This window comes from Zeugodacus cucurbitae, chromosome 3 (assembly GCF_028554725.1).
Source record: "Zeugodacus cucurbitae isolate PBARC_wt_2022May chromosome 3, idZeuCucr1.2, whole genome shotgun sequence".
In the NCBI taxonomy this organism is placed as follows: domain Eukaryota; kingdom Metazoa; phylum Arthropoda; class Insecta; order Diptera; family Tephritidae; genus Zeugodacus; species Zeugodacus cucurbitae.
In genome coordinates this window covers 743273-757444 of record NC_071668.1, presented here as the reverse complement: position 1 = coordinate 757444, position 14172 = coordinate 743273, and the positions used below count along the sequence as shown (strand labels likewise).

The 14172-nt window shown below is 39.1% G+C and overlaps 2 protein-coding genes across 2 annotated transcripts in view; both read right to left on the bottom strand.

Moving 5' to 3' along the window:
- Positions 1 to 500: 500 nt before the first annotated feature.
- LOC105209670 (dolichyl-phosphate beta-glucosyltransferase) lies at positions 501 to 2022 on the bottom strand. Its single transcript, XM_011180205.3, has 4 exons — positions 1782 to 2022; positions 1548 to 1722; positions 1275 to 1480; positions 501 to 1216 (listed from the first exon to the last, which is right to left on the bottom strand). Exons 1-4 carry the CDS (start codon positions 1851 to 1853, stop codon positions 683 to 685), a joined length of 987 nt encoding a protein of 328 aa, XP_011178507.2. The 5' UTR covers positions 1854 to 2022; the 3' UTR covers positions 501 to 682.
- An 8176-nt stretch (positions 2023 to 10198) lies between these two features.
- LOC105209669 (uncharacterized) overlaps positions 10199 to 14172 on the bottom strand; it is a 43226-nt gene continuing 39252 nt past the window's right edge. The window contains exon 4 of the mRNA XM_054227243.1: positions 10199 to 13156. Coding sequence (XP_054083218.1) covers positions 11586 to 13156 — 1571 coding nt within the window. The 3' untranslated portion in view covers positions 10199 to 11585. The remainder of the gene's footprint in view (positions 13157 to 14172) is intronic.

Below are 14172 nucleotides of genomic sequence, written 5' to 3'. Positions count from 1 at the left end.
GTTAAACATATTCATGCTGCCAGATCGCCCGACAGAGTACACAGCGAGAAACCATCGCGCGTAAGTGTTATAAAACAAAACTATGTTATATAAATCTCATTTTATGGTGCTTAATATCCAAGATGTTTTGATACAGTGCAAAAAATAAGAGAAAATAGAACAATCTTGAAGACGGAAGCGGAAACATAAAAGTGTCGGATTAATAAACCCTTGAATAACAATTGAAAAAACTGCAATATATTGCTTAGGTCTGGCAACCATCTGGCAATCCGTATTTTGAAAATACGGATGTTGCATATGAAAACAAATAAATTATCTTGATTTTACCTCTTTCGCTTCAAACCAAGAATATATTTAGGAAAATACATATATATTGAAACGCAATTTAAAAATACATTATTTAAATAAAAAAGAACAGTTGGCCACTTGTATGTTTCAATATATACAAAACTATAGTTCGAATTAATTTGTCCTAGCAAATAGAAAAAGGCCATCGTCCATTTGAAGATAAGATATTATTACTTTTTTCAAATATTTATTAGAAAAAATGCATATGATGGGTTCACTTTGAGAATACTTAAATTGGTATTATAGCTTAATCATACACATGTTTCAATAATGCAGCAGTACTGGAACGTAAGTTTGCGCGAGTTTTTTTTTATTAAAATTAAATGGTTGGCTTTTACGAGACATGTTTTTTATTTTGGTTATTTAGTTGCCATGCTCCGATCGCATACCTGAACCAGATCAAAAATAGGTCAACTCCCATTTGTATCCACGACCATACAGGTGTCAATTTAGAGCCTTCTATCTCTGTCCAATTTACAGCCACCTCGGCTATTGGCATTTTCAAACGTTCTGCTATATATAGAAGCTCTACATCGAAAGCCCAACGTTCAACGTGTAAGTTTTCAAATAATGTATGTGCCGCAGAACGAGTTAGTAATTTGAAGCCACATTGAGTATCTCGTATACTTCGGACTGCGAAGAGCCATACAAGGAAATGAAAACCGTGCATAAGGAGTGTTCTAAATAGACTACGTGATGCTATAGCATCTTGCTCAAGATGTGATCGTGACCCGACCACAATGCCATCTGACTGCCAATCTTGTGTAATACTTTTCATACTTTTTTCCAACTTATCGTAATCGGAAAATTTGGTCGCACCATCTGCATCAGCAAACAGTAAGTATCGCCCCCTTGCACTTAGCATTCCCTTTAAGTAAAACATATAATTAAAAAATAATAATAGCAGTCAATATGTACTTAATTACCAAACGAACAGCACCGCCTTTGCCTCTATTGTCCAAAAGTTCCAAAACTCGAAATTTCTCCACAGTGTGGCGCTTTGAATACTTCAGACCAAGTGAAACTGTGCCATCGCTGCTACCATCACTAACAACAATGACTTCGTAAGTAAACACTCCATCTTTCGCCTTTTCTTCTAGAAAACTCATGCATTCTTCTAACATTTTTGGCACTGAAAACCAATATATTTACATAGCTGTTTTTTGGAAAACATTTGTTTTTTAAATAATGTTACTCACACCGCTGTTCTTCGTTATAAGCTGGAACAATAACACTCAAATCAACAGTTGGCGCATCTTCCACGGAGGGGAAATCAACATTTTGAATTCTTATCGGGTCGAGGAAATGCTTCTCTTCCTTACGTCGTTTAATAACTGGAAATGGGTTTGTTATAGCTTTTTGGATAACAAAAAGCTGCGGTAATTTTGAAATACGTTTCTGTAACAGATTACAAGTATCAAGTGATCGCTTACCACCGCTAAGAACACAGCCACCACAGACAAGCCGGCGATGAGTATCACCTGCAGCACTTGGACGATGGCCATCTAGGTAATGTTGTATGAATATTTGTGGTTTAATATTTTAAAATATAATTTCCATCATCAAATTTATGAAGAAAAAGGTGGCAGTTAGAACGCCACGTAATTTATTAAAACTCTGCAATTGTTCGCTATAGCAATTGGTTTATCTGTTGTCTAAAGTCAGCCGTTTTGCCACTTGTCACTTTCATACCTCGTTCACAATTAGGCGACATTGTGAATTGCCGGCTGCTGGCTTACTATTGTTAGGTAGGTGGCGCGCTGCGCGGTTTTGAGCCTGGATAAAGTTGAAACAGCTAAGGGGAATGCAATAATTTTTATCGCCTTAACAAAAAAATTTAAATTTAATTTTAAAATATTAAATATAAATTGAATATGTGTAGAATTAATTTTGCATGAGTCCTCATGAAGTGTTTAGAGAAATTTCCGTTATTTCTGTTAAATTAAATATTTATGTTAATAATTACGTGTGAAAGAAGAAAATAGAAGAAAATAACAGTATATTAGCCAAGCCTGCCGGTAGACCGTTCAGCTAACGAGAAAGGATATGCCGAATCGAAGAGTGCTGTCTATCAGTCATTCGGGGTTGGTTAAAACTGCTATCCCTGGTTTTTATTAAGGTAGATCTGTCTCAATACCAAAAAAAAACTATTCAACAGCTCTGCTAGCATAAAAAGATGTTAACAGCTCTCGAATTCTAAAAAATGTGCCCAGCTGAGCTTTAAAGAGTTCTGCTTGGATTTCAGTGATTTAATTAAAAAGGTTTATAAATATACACAAAAGCAACGGCATGTACATACTTATATATATGTACATATGTACAAAATCATATTTTTATATACTACTTGTATAAACATGTGTGTATCTGGCCATTTCGATATAGAGCTAACACGATTTAATATCATTAGCAGAAAACATCAAAAACAAAGATATTGGCATGCGATTTGAGATCATATCTGCAATGTATACATACATACATACTTAAAAACACACACAGACAAGCAGTATCTCATTCCCATACCTCTACGAGAATTCTGCGAGTTTGTTTGTTCGCCCTTTTTGCTGGAAAAACTGAAAATTTCTCTGATTTCTCAACTGTCCACTGGCTCCACTGTCAAAGGAACGTTATGTAAGGGGTGTGTGCTGGCACATTGAGCCCTTACCCTTGTGCAAACAAAAAACACTTGATGTGATTTTTATGATGTGTGTTAAATGATTAGGCCTCTTGAAATGGTTTTAAGTTGACGAAAGGGTTTACTATTTCAAATGGCAATGGCCAAGTTTGATAGCTGTTGTCATTCGTACAACAACACCCCCCCTCCACTATTACAACAAACAGCGATGGGAATGCGATTTGGCGTCGAGCGAAGCTATGCGTGAGGTTAATTAATTGTGTAAACAGTTCGAAGGGGCTTCAAAGGCTGTCAAAACACTAGTCCGACAAAGAGAACAACTCTTTTTGCGAGTAAAATTAACTTTTGCGTAGAATGACCATGTGTGTACGCCATGCATTACTAATCGGTAGCCATAAGCCTTCACGCGCTCAAACAAAGTCGGCCATTTTATAAACAGACAGTTACCAGACGCCATTTGGAAATCCCCGCATGCAAATTCGCCACAAGCCAACAATCAAATCATATCATCCGACACGTCCACACACATGCAAACTTCGTGTGTGTTTCGTGTGCCTACCATAGAAAGAGCTCTTCATAGTTATGTGTGTGTGTGTGAGTGTTCGGATCAGATCCATTTGAATGCAAACATGTAAATCTAAGCTCGCTATTCGCCAATGTGTCGAGATTCGTTATGGCAGCTTGGCGCCCACACGCCTTGGCTGCCTTTGTGCCCGCGCAGTCAGCCACCCTCATGAGTTGCGAGGCAATTTAAAGTGTTTTAAACTTTTTGAAATTCCGGCGCTGAAGGGAGGCATAGAGCCGTCATCAGTTGATTAGTGTGTCGAGGGTTGAAGCTCATGGGCGCTATGCGAGCGCAAGGGAATGAGCTATGAGGTGGGCTATCAGCGAATAAACGGCAAGCTCTCAGGCAAAAGGGCGAATATTTCCAACAACGCATTTTTAACTTCTATTTACATAGTAACACACACACACATCCAGATATTATATATGTATTTCTATTATTATATGTGCAAGTGCACAGAGGTGAAGCGCGGTGCGCGAAGTCAAGTTCGTGCGTTTGTCGATTGTTCAAAGGTACACATAATCATTGTCATCATTTTCAGTTATTTCGATGTTCATAATGTCAGTATTTACCCATATAGACATACATACATACACATATACTCGTACGTTTAACTGTAACTTTCATATTCAGTTTTCCTGGCGGTTGGCAGCTGGCATTTGGTAGTTGACTCGTGCAAATATTGTTCTTGGCATCCTCGCAGTCGCTCCGCCATTCCTAATGTTTGTCTTTTAACTTTTTTAACGCAAATATTTGCAATCGGGTCCGCCCGTCCTCCGCTCCGTCGACCGCCGACTTCTTAAAAATCGCTCATTTTCCAGCTTTTGTTCTTGCTTCCTTTGCCACGAGCTGATTGTTGACATAATTTCTATATGATTTCGAATTGAATTTGGACTCGGACCGGACCGTACAGAAGCTCTATAGAGTAGCTGAGGGACGGACTGAGGGACGGCGTTCCTTTTTGGCTGGGTTGGTGTACTTTGTATGTGAATGGATTTTTGATTTAGTTGCTCGAGTTGCTAAAAATTTGCTTCTTTGCTTGTTTGCTTACCAATACATATATACACATGTAAGTCTGTGTGTGCGTGCTTTTCGCTTAATAATTTGACGTTTTAGTTTCGTTCGCCCGCGTCTATTTGCTCATTCCTGAAATTGTAACTCAATTTATTTGTTTGTTTTTTGTAGCAAACAGTTTTTTTTAACCGAGCATTTTCTGTTGACTTGCTTCTCATTTCGACTCGCTCTTTGTATCCAGAGTAGCGAATATTCACAACTGCTGAGGTTACGATTTAAAGGGCCAAAGAATTGTCGAAAGCTTTCAAATCTGATGGAGAATCGGCGAATTCTGGTGAAGACGACCATCAAGGAATTACTTCGCAATATTCTCCAAGCTTTCTGCTAATCTTCTGTTAATGAAAATGCCATTTGATTGCATTCCAATATTCAGAATGTTATCTGCATGGCTAACATATTTAAAATAGTTTTAGGTTAGGACAGCATAGAGCTGCCAACGTCTTATGCACATTCTCAACAAACCGAACTTTTTTTTATACAATATCTCGGATGTATGTAAATACGTCCATCTGTTTGTATGTATGTATGTGTATGCCACTAATTCAGTGTAATATGTTCATATGCCTGAAAGGCTGCGCAATCAATTACTAAAAGAAGGGCATACAAATTTAGAATATGTCAACTTGTTGACGGCCTAACAAACGGGCGCATTCAAAGCAGTCGTGCGTGGCCCAAGCAGCATGTATGTATATATTATACATACATCAGTATACGTTGAATCATTTATTTAGTTTCGACCTTTAGTAACTAATCCAATATGTCCGTGTGGCCTATTCGAAGAAACCAAAAGCGCGTCCTTTTTAGTTGAAAAATAAAATAATAATACACTCCTTAGTGCAGAGCCTTCAATTCGGATTAAAGATAAGTATTGTTTGAAAGGCCTAGTAGGTTTTCACGCTCCCAATGCGGTCTGGAGCTCCTACATCATTACACGACGTAAAAAATAACAAGTAAGGAAGGTTCGGTTGTGACCGAACATTTTATACTCTCGCAATTTATTTATTCAATATTATATAATAGACAATTTGACCCACATATTCTTCATATACTTTATATATGGTATAAAGTCCACTGAAAGTTGAAAACCCTAATATTAGGTTAGTAGCACCGAGGTCCTCATGTTCTATATATGGGGCCTATGGTCCGATTTCGGCGATTTTTAGAAAGGGGCTGCCACACTATAAGTGCAGTATTTATGGAAAGTTATGTTCCGATATCTTCACTAGTGCTTACTTTATGTATTGTAGAGTAAACGATTCAGATCGGTGGTTGTGAACCGATTTGGCCTATTTTTACAACATATCCTTGAGATGCAAGGAAAATATTACAAACCAAATTTCATTGATATTGGTCGAGCAGTTTCGGAGATATGGTTTTTGACCCATAAGTGGGCGGAGCCACACCCACTTAAAATTTTGTATACAAATTTGTGTGGAGCCCTTCTTTAGCTTCTTTATAATGAAATTTAAGGTTTCTGGTGTTTTCCCTTACTGAATTAAAACATTTTTAGTCGTTTTCAACATAACCTTTGTATGTGAGGTGGGCGTTGTTATATCCGATATCCTCCATTTTTGGACTGTATAAGGAAATGCCTGAAAAAAAAGACTCCTGAGAATTTCGTTGGTATAGCTTTAGTAGTTTACGAGATATGTACAAAAAAACTTAGTACGGGGCGGGAGTATGCCACTTTCCCAAAAAAATTACATCCAAATATGCCCCTTTCTAGAACAATCCTTTGTACCAAATTTTATTTCTGGCAGTGGTTCGATTCCGCCCATCTTCGAACTTAACCTTCTTAAGGAACACGCGTTCCAAGTTTCATTAAGATATCTCAATTTTTACTCAAGTTACAGCTTGCATGGACGGACAGACGGATAGACGGATAGACGGACGGACGGACAGACAGACGTCCGAATTTGAACTTTACTCGTCACCCTGATCACTTTGGAATATATAACCTTATATCTAACTCGTTTAGTTTTAGGACTTACAAACAACCGTTATGTGAACGAAACTATAATACTCTCTTAGCAACTTTTGTTGCGAGAGTATCAAAATATTCAATTCAAATGATAAGTCAAGTCTGCTATGTACTTATATGGTTGCGAAACAGGAGGCTGGGAGTCCGATATTCAAAAGCTGCAAGTTTTCAGAAACCGGTGCTTTCGCAACTTTAGCCGTCAAATCCCAAAGTAAAATGAACGAAGACGAGAACTAGATACAACCAGCCGGAACGCTAACAACTGAAATTTACAAGTTAGCCGAGGAAAAGGCCGACCCGCTCCAACCCGGAGAAGAAATTTGGACTTCGAAATATCTAAGGTAAATAAAAGCTGGAGTCAAATCAAGAAGCTAGCACAAGATCGTAATAAATGGAGGAACCTCATTGTGATCTGCAATCTGAATGATGGCCTTTTCAAGCATATTCAAGTGTTGTTCTGTAAGTGTCACCAAGAGCATTGGTATTGTTAATTGCCAAGTCGAGGAAGGCTGTGACAGTTCCAGTTACGTAGACTCGACTGGCATGAGAATGTTAAAAAATTATAAGTGCTATCGGTAGCTTTCAGCGAGTCAGCTGGGATCTTTGGAACCGCATATGGTGTTGAACTTGAATCCTACACACATGACGAAGAGAAATGCAGAACTTGCTGAGAGGTCTGTGAAAGAACACCGAAGCTGCTTTCTTCCCCTATCAAAAAGTGAAGCACAATTGAATATTTAATATATATATGTATACATACTTAAATTTGTAGAATTGAGGAAAATAGCAAAGCGCTTTATTATTAACTATGATAAATGAGTTCAACAAATGCAATCAGCTGCTGCCTTGTACATTATGTACTCTCCTTACTCGTGCACGCCAAATTTCATTATAATAAATGGTAAACTTGTCCAATATGCGAAATTCATTTTTCAAGCTGTAAAAATGAATGCCTAAGTAGATGAACGTAGAAGCGGAGTTTGTTTTTGTTAAAAGTCAGCATAAGAAAATACATATGCACATCCATATATGTATGTGCTTAGACGGAAATTAGAATTTCTCTAAACAGCAAACAATGCCTACATATACATACTTACGAGTATACATATATACATTTGTACATGGGTAGGCTTGTGCGAGAATTTGGTACTTTGAAAAGTGAAATGAAAAAATTTCATTCGCAAATGTACTTGTAAATCGCTTTGATAGAAAAATCCAAACAATACAAAAGCAGAGCCTCGGGCAAAGGAGAGTGGAATGGCACAAACGAAATGAAGAACGGAAATTTATCAAATCGAATCTTTTGTAGCCGATCAGCGCCTTAACGTATGCCGCAAATAATGACTGCAGGTCTATGTAAACAAATGCACATGCCAAGCGCCTGTTTGCCGAATGAACTCTATTCCATTCCATTCTGCTGTGACTCTTTTCTTCTATCACATTTGTGTGAAGTTCCACCCCAACCCACCTGAAGCTGAAGCTGTACCCGAACAAGCGGCCTATTGTCCAACAGAAGCGACTAGGCAAAATGAATTGTAAATTGCAAATGGCTCAAATGGCTTAAGGAGGCCGAAGTAGCACTACCCAATGAGGATTTTGAATGTAAATGGCGTCTAGTGTACACTAAGCAGGTACTCGTGTGTACTCTTATGTTGGCATGTACCCTGAAGGGAATGTCCGAACCAGCACCAGCACCAGCACGGAGGGCTTTTGGTTCAGAGCCATCGCAGTTTCGACTCATTTTCACCGGCTTGGTGGTTGACCGAAAATATCAATCATTTAATGGGGACTCACAAAACGGGGGACGAGTAGCCTTTAAGTGTGTCTGTGAAGAATATATGAAGAAATAAGTTCAGGAACGCCAGGCTTGATTCAAGCTTAGAGCTGCATGTAATGGGAGCCATAAGATAAAAACAAGTATTTTTGAGTATACTGATTTGACAGACAGAGTCAGAAACGTCCTAATCAATTCGGACTTGTACCTAACCAGTTCGCTAATACTTCAGTAGTACACGCTTTCTGACAGTGATATATAAAATGTTTCATGAAATGAAAGTCTAAGCTCGTGCGGAGGATGAGCTGGCTCCTGTGAGAAAGCCTGTTCTGTGAACACTTTCGTATGTAGAAGTGAGAGTGACTTGTCGATGCCTAGTAAGTGTCCGAGCAATAAAACTGCATTAAATATGAATAAAGAATTTCATTTTGCGTTCTACTTTGCAGTTTCAATCGCCTCAAGTATGTCAGTTTGAGGCACCGCTTCGGACGATCAAAGGTGCTCACACAACAACTAAGCAAGCACTTGTATGTATAAAAGTGTGTGTGCGAGTTCACACATATGTAATATGGATTTGTATAAACGGCATTCTTATCTATGCGAGCACAATGCGACTACTTTGTTAAAAAAGCGCTTTTATACCCAATTACAGTGAGCAGCAGTGGGGTGTGTTAGCTTTGTATGAATACACATACATACACACCCACATAGCAGTGGCTATTGGTGATTGCTGAAAGCCACTTGACCATTTGATACCTCACCGACCCCGCACCGTCCACCCGCCACACCGCTAACAAACATAAATGCATGCGTAAGTGCTCAAGGCGTCCAACAAAATAGAAATTAAATAAGAAAAATGAGATTGTAGATTAAAGTTAAGAGGGCACTTAGATAGGAAAAAGTCTATTTTCGTAAGAGGATCAAATGCTTTCCTTTGTAGTTGTTGTGGAAATTTCGACACAAAAAGCAAAGGAAGCAAAACATTTTCAATTCCATTTTAATGATTGGGTGTGGCAATGTTTAAAAAAATAGCACAAATAGAAAAAATAGAAAAAAATAAATAAATTGGAAATTTCGCAGTGCGAATTTAATTTAATTTCCACTAATTGAATAAAAGAAACGAAAACCGCACACTTAACAATAAATGTGTGAAAATGAAATTTCACCATTTTTTTAACAATTTAAATGTATTGGTCAACTTCTCTCTCGCTTTTCGACTTGATGACACATATGCACATACATACATGTGGTTTCATAACTATAAGAGAAGTGACCCACTAGTTGTCACGTCGCTTACAAATAGCTGATGAATTTTTTTTATTTGGTGTCCAGTATGATAAACTCTTGTTTGCCTAAGCTGAATTTTGATTTCTTCCGTATGTATAATATTCTATACACAGCCGACAGGGCGTATGAGTTACATTTATTCATAAGGTTTTGGCTATCAACAACCCAATTTGATTCGGTTTGGGCTAACGCTTCCTTAAAAACTGGCTCAACTGTTATTTCATTGTTATTTGTTAAATTGATGGAAAGAAAGGATTAAAGTAGAACCCATCGCGAAAACCGCGAAAAAATCCACACTCAATCCACTTCGAGCTGAACTCGGTTTTCAAAAAATCCGGAAGAGAGTGCTCTAAACTTGCATGGTAATCTAAGATGAGTACGAGCATTGAACATTGCAAGGAATTTCTACAGTCACCACTTAGTTGAGGCTAAGCGCTAATTGAGGCTATAAAAAAGTTAGACTGTAAGACCGTAAGTCTGTATTTGAAATAAGAACAAAACTCAATAATTTGTTGCTAAATACAATTTTGTTTTTTTTATTTTTTGTATTGATATCTCGGCGTTCTAAACGAACTCATTCCATTCATTTTCTAGAAATCTACATTAATTATTATATAATTTAGTATAATCCAAGTTCATATGTACGCAGTTACAAGTAAGGGTTTACATAATAAGTTTAAAATGTCCTATACAATTTATATAAATAAATACTCGAGTAACACTTAAGTGGATTTACATTGAAGAACACAAAATACGCAAGTTTGAGAAAGCTCACAAAGAAATTATGCAAAATTTTTGAAATATTTTTTTTTTGGATTCTTTTAATGAAAATGTTATTTTAATAGAAAAACCTTAATTCATACTACAAATATACATTTTATGTTTGTATATACACAAATACATAGAAAGAATAGGAAATATAGAAATCAATGAATGGGAGACATTGAATGCTGATTTTCGAAATCAAAAATTTTTCTGCAATTTCGAAAAGCAATACTCAATCATCTGTAATGGTTTTTGAAATTTCGAAAAAAAAAATATTTTAAAATATTTGCAATATTCTCTGAATGTGAGGCTTGGCTTCTAATGGCTGATCGGCATTGTGGACTTTGTGTGCTTCACTTCGGATTGCTCGAGTGTGAGAAACAAAAATGTTGAATACATGAATTCATGAATCGAACATGTGTTGCGCATAAATAATCGCGTGAACTGGATTTGTACATAAATATATAGGAACCTTGACTGAGTAATTATATTAAATGCGACTTACACACATATTCAATGCATTTACATACATACATACATACACACACACACTCATGCATATGTATGTGTGTATATATGATATATGTACATATACGGTTAATTGTTAATGCCAAAAACAAATATACACCGACAACAACAAGTGTCATTGTTTTTAGCCGAAGAGCACATACAAATGTACTCATTACATAACTGTACAATACTTGAGTAATGCGTTAGATTGTACAAACATTTAAAATACACATTTGGAACTTGTAATTGCTTAAATAATTATAATTAAATTATGGCTCTGTCTGTGGCCGGTCAAGTTGATATGGTCAAGAGATAGACTTTCCTAAAAGTAATGCATATGCATTAGCGCTACATTACTTAAATACTATTTGTATATATACACATTTGTTTAGTTTAGGATACATAATGCTCGATCCAGTGAATATATTTAGATCAGCTCCGTGTAGTGCGAATATGTATCGAACGGGGACATTTCACAAGTCGGCTTCTCGCAAACGTGCCAAATCCTTTGCAGTTCCTGTCGGTTCTCGTAGAACATTAGGGTGCGGTCCGCATGTGGCGGCGGCGCGACGCTCTGCAGATATGACGGCCGTGGCTTGTGTGTTTCCAGATAGGACTTCTTTCGGGTCACATCACTGTGACCACGGGATCATTCTTGTTTGCTCGTACAATGCGGCGATAGGGAGCTGATCGAGCTGCCACATATGGAGGAGGCTTCATGGCTGTTCGACATGCTGAGCGCTTGTGCGGGGAATCCGAAGATGTGGCTGCTGAGTGGTGTGCCCGTCGGGCTGTCCAGGTCCATCGCGGGATTGATGCGCTTCTCCTTTTGCCGACGATTGCAGAACCAAACGCGCACTACCTCTTTGTCCATATTCAGCTGCTCTGCCAAGTTATTGATGTCCTCCGAGGTGGGCTTGCAATTCACCATGAAAGCCTTCTCGAGTGTGCTGCGGACGTTGGTCTCAATGGAGGTGCGCTTCTTACGTCGGCGTCCAATTATGTTTTCCGGCGTGGAGAGCGTGGTGGTCATGGAGCTCAATGAGAAGACACCGCCAGTTTTCGAGATTGTATTGTCTGCGTCTGCCAGCCATTTTTGCAGCAAAGGCTTCAGTTTGCACATGTTTTTGAAGCTGAGGTTGAGCGCCTCAAACCGTGAGATGGTGGTTTGCGAGAAGTCATTGCCGTATAATTTGCCCATTGCCAAGCCGACATCGCCCTGCGTGAAGCCGAGTTTAATGCGACGCTGCTTGAAGGTTTTGGCGAATTGTTCGAGTTCTTCGAGATCGGTTGTCTCTTCCGGTGATTGATCAAGAGAACGTGCGGCCGCTGACATTGCGTTTGCGCCGACCGCTTTGTTGTTTTGTGGCGTACTGCTGAAGCTCATTGTGCTGCCGGGTAACGTACTGGGAAATATGGAAGACATGCCGGGCGTATTTGGTGTTAAGATGGCGCTACCCATTTGAAGACCTATGGCGGAATTTGGTGGTGTGGTCTGCTGCGAAGAGTTTGCGTTGCCACTTTCTTCGTCTTCATCGTCGTGCGTGAACTTGTAGGATTTCGAGTGACGTCGACTAACTGGACTTAGTGAGGGGCTACGTAACGGTGACGAGACCAACGGCGTGGAGAAGTGTTTCACGCCTCGCGCTGGTGTGCCTTGCGAATCGAATCTCCTCGTGGGTGCGTGCTCTTCGTTTTCGAAATGCTGTTGCAGTTCCTGTTGTAACTGTTGTTGTTGTTTCAATTGTTGCAAAGCTTGAAATTGTGCCATGGCTTGGAGGGAGTTTTGCAGCAGGAAATGTGTAGCTGTCGGGTTTTGAAAGTTATCCGGCGCCATTTGACGCATCATATCCACATAGCTTTGCAGCTGGAGTTGGAAAGCCTGCTGCATTTCATTGGCGGCAAAGTTTGGTGCTGCCATGCCAAGGTGATTCTGCAACAGCAGCGGTGCCAGTGGACTTTGAAGTGCAGCAAAGAGATTGGATGCGCTCTCGGAAAGTTGCGGACAGTGGTTTTCTGAATTTCTCGCAGTCATGTCCGGTGTTACAGTACCGAGTGGTGAACGTGCCAGCCTCTTTGGTGATTGCGGTGCAAGGTCAAGTATCTCGTCGGACTCTGCGGCCTCTTCATGACGACGCTTCTTACTCAAATTCTTCGCTGGCAACACACATCTCTTGAATTGTTCATCACACTCTGCGTCTTCATGTCTGTCGTTGTCGCCTGTAAAAAGAACGAAGAGATAAGGGTTATAGAAAGTCAGTTATGTGAAGAAATAAATATTTTGCTTTTCAATTTTCCAATTCAATGAAGCCACTGTTCCTCATTTCTTTCAACAAATGCATTCTTTCTACGCTACACAACAATAACTCCACCGAAGCCAACCCCCTTCAAATGTTCAAACCACAAGCTAAGTGGTCAAAGCTTCAAATTCACTTACCCCCCCGCACATATAAACACACACACAGATGTGCATAAACTGTGAATTTGAACTGGAGCATAATTCGATTTGACCATGGCACAAATTGAATATTCCGAAGATGTTTAACACTGGCTCAATGGAGCAGCGGTAACGGGAAAAGGTTCTTGTCTTTTATCAATTTCCAATATTCCTTTTAAGGAGGCAAATTTTATTCAAACTTCCGACTGAGTGCATGTCCACATATCGCCTGTGTGCTCATGCCCAGCCACAAAGCCTACAGTGAGCCGGTTGGCAGCGCAGTGGGTGTGTGCTTTTTGATAGCTGAAGGATAGCTCAGGGTTATATTTGGTCGTCTTTCTTGCGGTAGATACGAGCCTCAAGCCGAAAAAATGAAAGAAAATAAAATTATATATTCTCTATGTGGGTTGACTTATGTTGGCTAATTTTAAGGCATTTAGAAAATTCGCTCATGTATAATAATTGCCAATTTATGTGCTGTGCCTGTGTGTGCTGTGGCCTTTGCCATCGGTATTTGCTTGGCCAGATGGGGCTTGAGCAGGCTCTGGCTGAAGTTTCAACAAGTTTTCCACAAACTCGTTGGAAGACACTTTGCGTGTGTGCAAAATGGACGATAAAATTATGTGAGAACATTATGAGGCTTCCAAACATACTAGTGCCAGTATTAAGCCAGTCATGGAATTCTGAGCTCTTGAGAGAATGTGATTGAAAAATAATTTTGATCAACAACTTTGAAAATTGAAACCCTTCCTTTTTAATGTGTGGACATCTGCTCACTGTTTCAATGGCTAGAGCACTC

Coding starts and splice junctions, on each gene's coding strand:
- LOC105209670 (XM_011180205.3), bottom strand. CDS start 1,853: ATGGCCATCGTCCAAGTGCTGCAGGTGATACTCATCGCCGGCTTGTCT. Junction 1,481..1,547: donor TTATAACGAAGAACAGCGGT/GTGAGTAACATT, acceptor ATTGGTTTTCAG/TGCCAAAAATGTTAGAAGAA. Junction 1,217..1,274: donor AAGGCGGTGCTGTTCGTTTG/GTAATTAAGTAC, acceptor TTTTACTTAAAG/GGAATGCTAAGTGCAAGGGG.